This window comes from Triticum aestivum, unplaced genomic scaffold (assembly GCF_018294505.1).
Source record: "Triticum aestivum cultivar Chinese Spring unplaced genomic scaffold, IWGSC CS RefSeq v2.1 scaffold224198, whole genome shotgun sequence".
Taxonomy (NCBI): Eukaryota; Viridiplantae; Streptophyta; class Magnoliopsida; order Poales; family Poaceae; genus Triticum; species Triticum aestivum.
In genome coordinates this window covers 1-2009 of record NW_025253114.1, presented here as the reverse complement: position 1 = coordinate 2009, position 2009 = coordinate 1, and the positions used below count along the sequence as shown (strand labels likewise).

The 2009-nt window shown below is 40.9% G+C and overlaps 1 protein-coding gene across 1 annotated transcript; it reads left to right on the top strand.

The window, feature by feature from the left end:
• Positions 1-744: 744 nt before the first annotated feature.
• Positions 745-2006, top strand: LOC123177463 (two-component response regulator ORR42-like). Its single transcript, XM_044591194.1, has 3 exons — positions 745-809; positions 1524-1740; positions 1827-2006. The coding sequence occupies exons 2-3, from the start codon at positions 1543-1545 to the stop codon at positions 2004-2006; spliced, it is 378 nt and encodes a 125-aa protein (XP_044447129.1). The 5' UTR covers positions 745-809; positions 1524-1542.
• The last annotated feature ends 3 nt before the right edge of the window (positions 2007-2009 follow it).

Genomic DNA, 2009 nt, shown 5'->3' with positions numbered 1-2009 from the left:
AAAAAAAAATCTTTTCGGCGGCGGATGAAAAAAGCTTTATTAGTAAAGGTATAGATATAGATTAATGTACAGTCTGGAATATACTGGATGCAATATATGGTGGATCTCTATATACGTTCAAAATACGTATTTTTTCCTGCCATAATGAGACCAAGAATTAATTGCCATGACTAATGAAACCAAGAATTAATTCTGATAGATTTTACATTAACTAATTAATACCCAGTCTGGAATACACTGGTTGCAATATACGCTGGAGTAGTAGTAGTATATATCTTGGCATGTTCAAATACGTTTGGCCATAATAAAATCCAAGAATTAATTGCCACGATCTATTTGATCTCGAGGTGAACTGCCACCCGTACATTGCTGATTGCAAATTAAACAAGGCATTAATTATAATCATGTTCTGAGATCAAGACAGGTATACTCCGTATATACGCCAGCTGGGATCGAGGCATATAGGTGCCATAATAGGCAAGCTTTGAGGCGATATATACTCTGCTGTATGCATGTATATAAACAGAACAGCGGCGGCATGCAAGTAGTAACACCATATCATTTAATCGATAAGATACGCCAGCCAACACAATATTTGATTTTCCCTGGTGGAATTAGAAAGCAGTGCAAGCTCGATATTTGCATGCGTGAAGCAGCCTGATTACAAATGGACGTCGGAGATCGACCGGCCACCCCTATAAATACCACTGTACCTTGGCCGGGTACAAGGCACACACCCACCACCAAAGCCCCAAGCAGCAAGCAACACAGCAAGAGCAACCGTAGTAGTTTCAGTCATAAGCTCAAAGGTTCATAGCCATCGTCCTCCATCTCTGTCTGGTCCTGCATCTTCCACTAGTTTTCTCTCCATGCATGCCCACAAGATCGATCTAGATTGTTCAAGCTAGTGCATTTTGATCAGTTTTGATCTATGCAACACACTTTCTGGTTGTTGTTGGCAGCCATGTATAGGCATCTATTTTGGCCATTCTTTTTTGGTTCTGTTCTTTGCTGTCTTTTCTTCATCCTTATGCTGTTTTTTGTGAAGAATTTCATAAAGTGGTAAATTACCAATTAAGAAAATGCACCTGTTGCAACAACAGCTACGTACATATATCTGTTCCTTCCTCAATTTGTTTCTTCTGCCTTTTTTTTTGCATCACCGCTGGTACATACAAGATCGAGATTGTTAGAGGCGCTGCCTAAACACGTGCACATCACTGCCTATATATGTTGAACTTGTTGTTGGCACGAAGCCATGCGTATGGATCTATATTAGATACCGTGCATGCACGTTGCCAATATATGATTTTTTTATTAGCTGAGATCTATGAAATGTGTGGTCATCTTCCAGATGATTTGTAACCGATCAGTTTGCAACTAAAATGCACAAGCTTGCACTGCTATTGACTAATTATTAATATTATTATGCTCGGGTTAATTACACTTGTAACAATCTCCTTGCAAATGTTATCTAGGTGTGTATCAGAAATAACTAATATCCTTATTAATTCTGTTTGCAGTTATTTTAGCTAGCTGATCATGGCATCATCCCTCAAGGCACTGCTTGTTGAGGATATTAAGGTTGACAGCATGGTTCTCTCCTTCATGCTACGCAGATTTCACTGTGAGGTCACCCTGGTTAAGAATGGGAAAGAAGCTGTCGATATGTTCCTTGAGGGTAACAAGTTCGACATTGTTCTGTGTGACAAGGACATGCCCATAATGACCGGTCCTGAGGTACGCACTTGAGTTAATTTACGGTTTCTTTCTTTTCCATATATTGGATGGTCAGCTCACCGACACTTGTACATCTTACTCCACAGGCAGTCATGAAGATCCGTGCTATGGGAGCCACCGATGTGAAGATCATCGGGGTGTCCGCTGATGATAACGCCATGGAGGCGTTCATGAGTGCCGGTGCTGATGACTTTGTACCCAAACCAATGACGCTTGAGGTCCTCGGGCCTATGATTCAGGAGGTCATCGACAGGAAAACTAATTAGCGA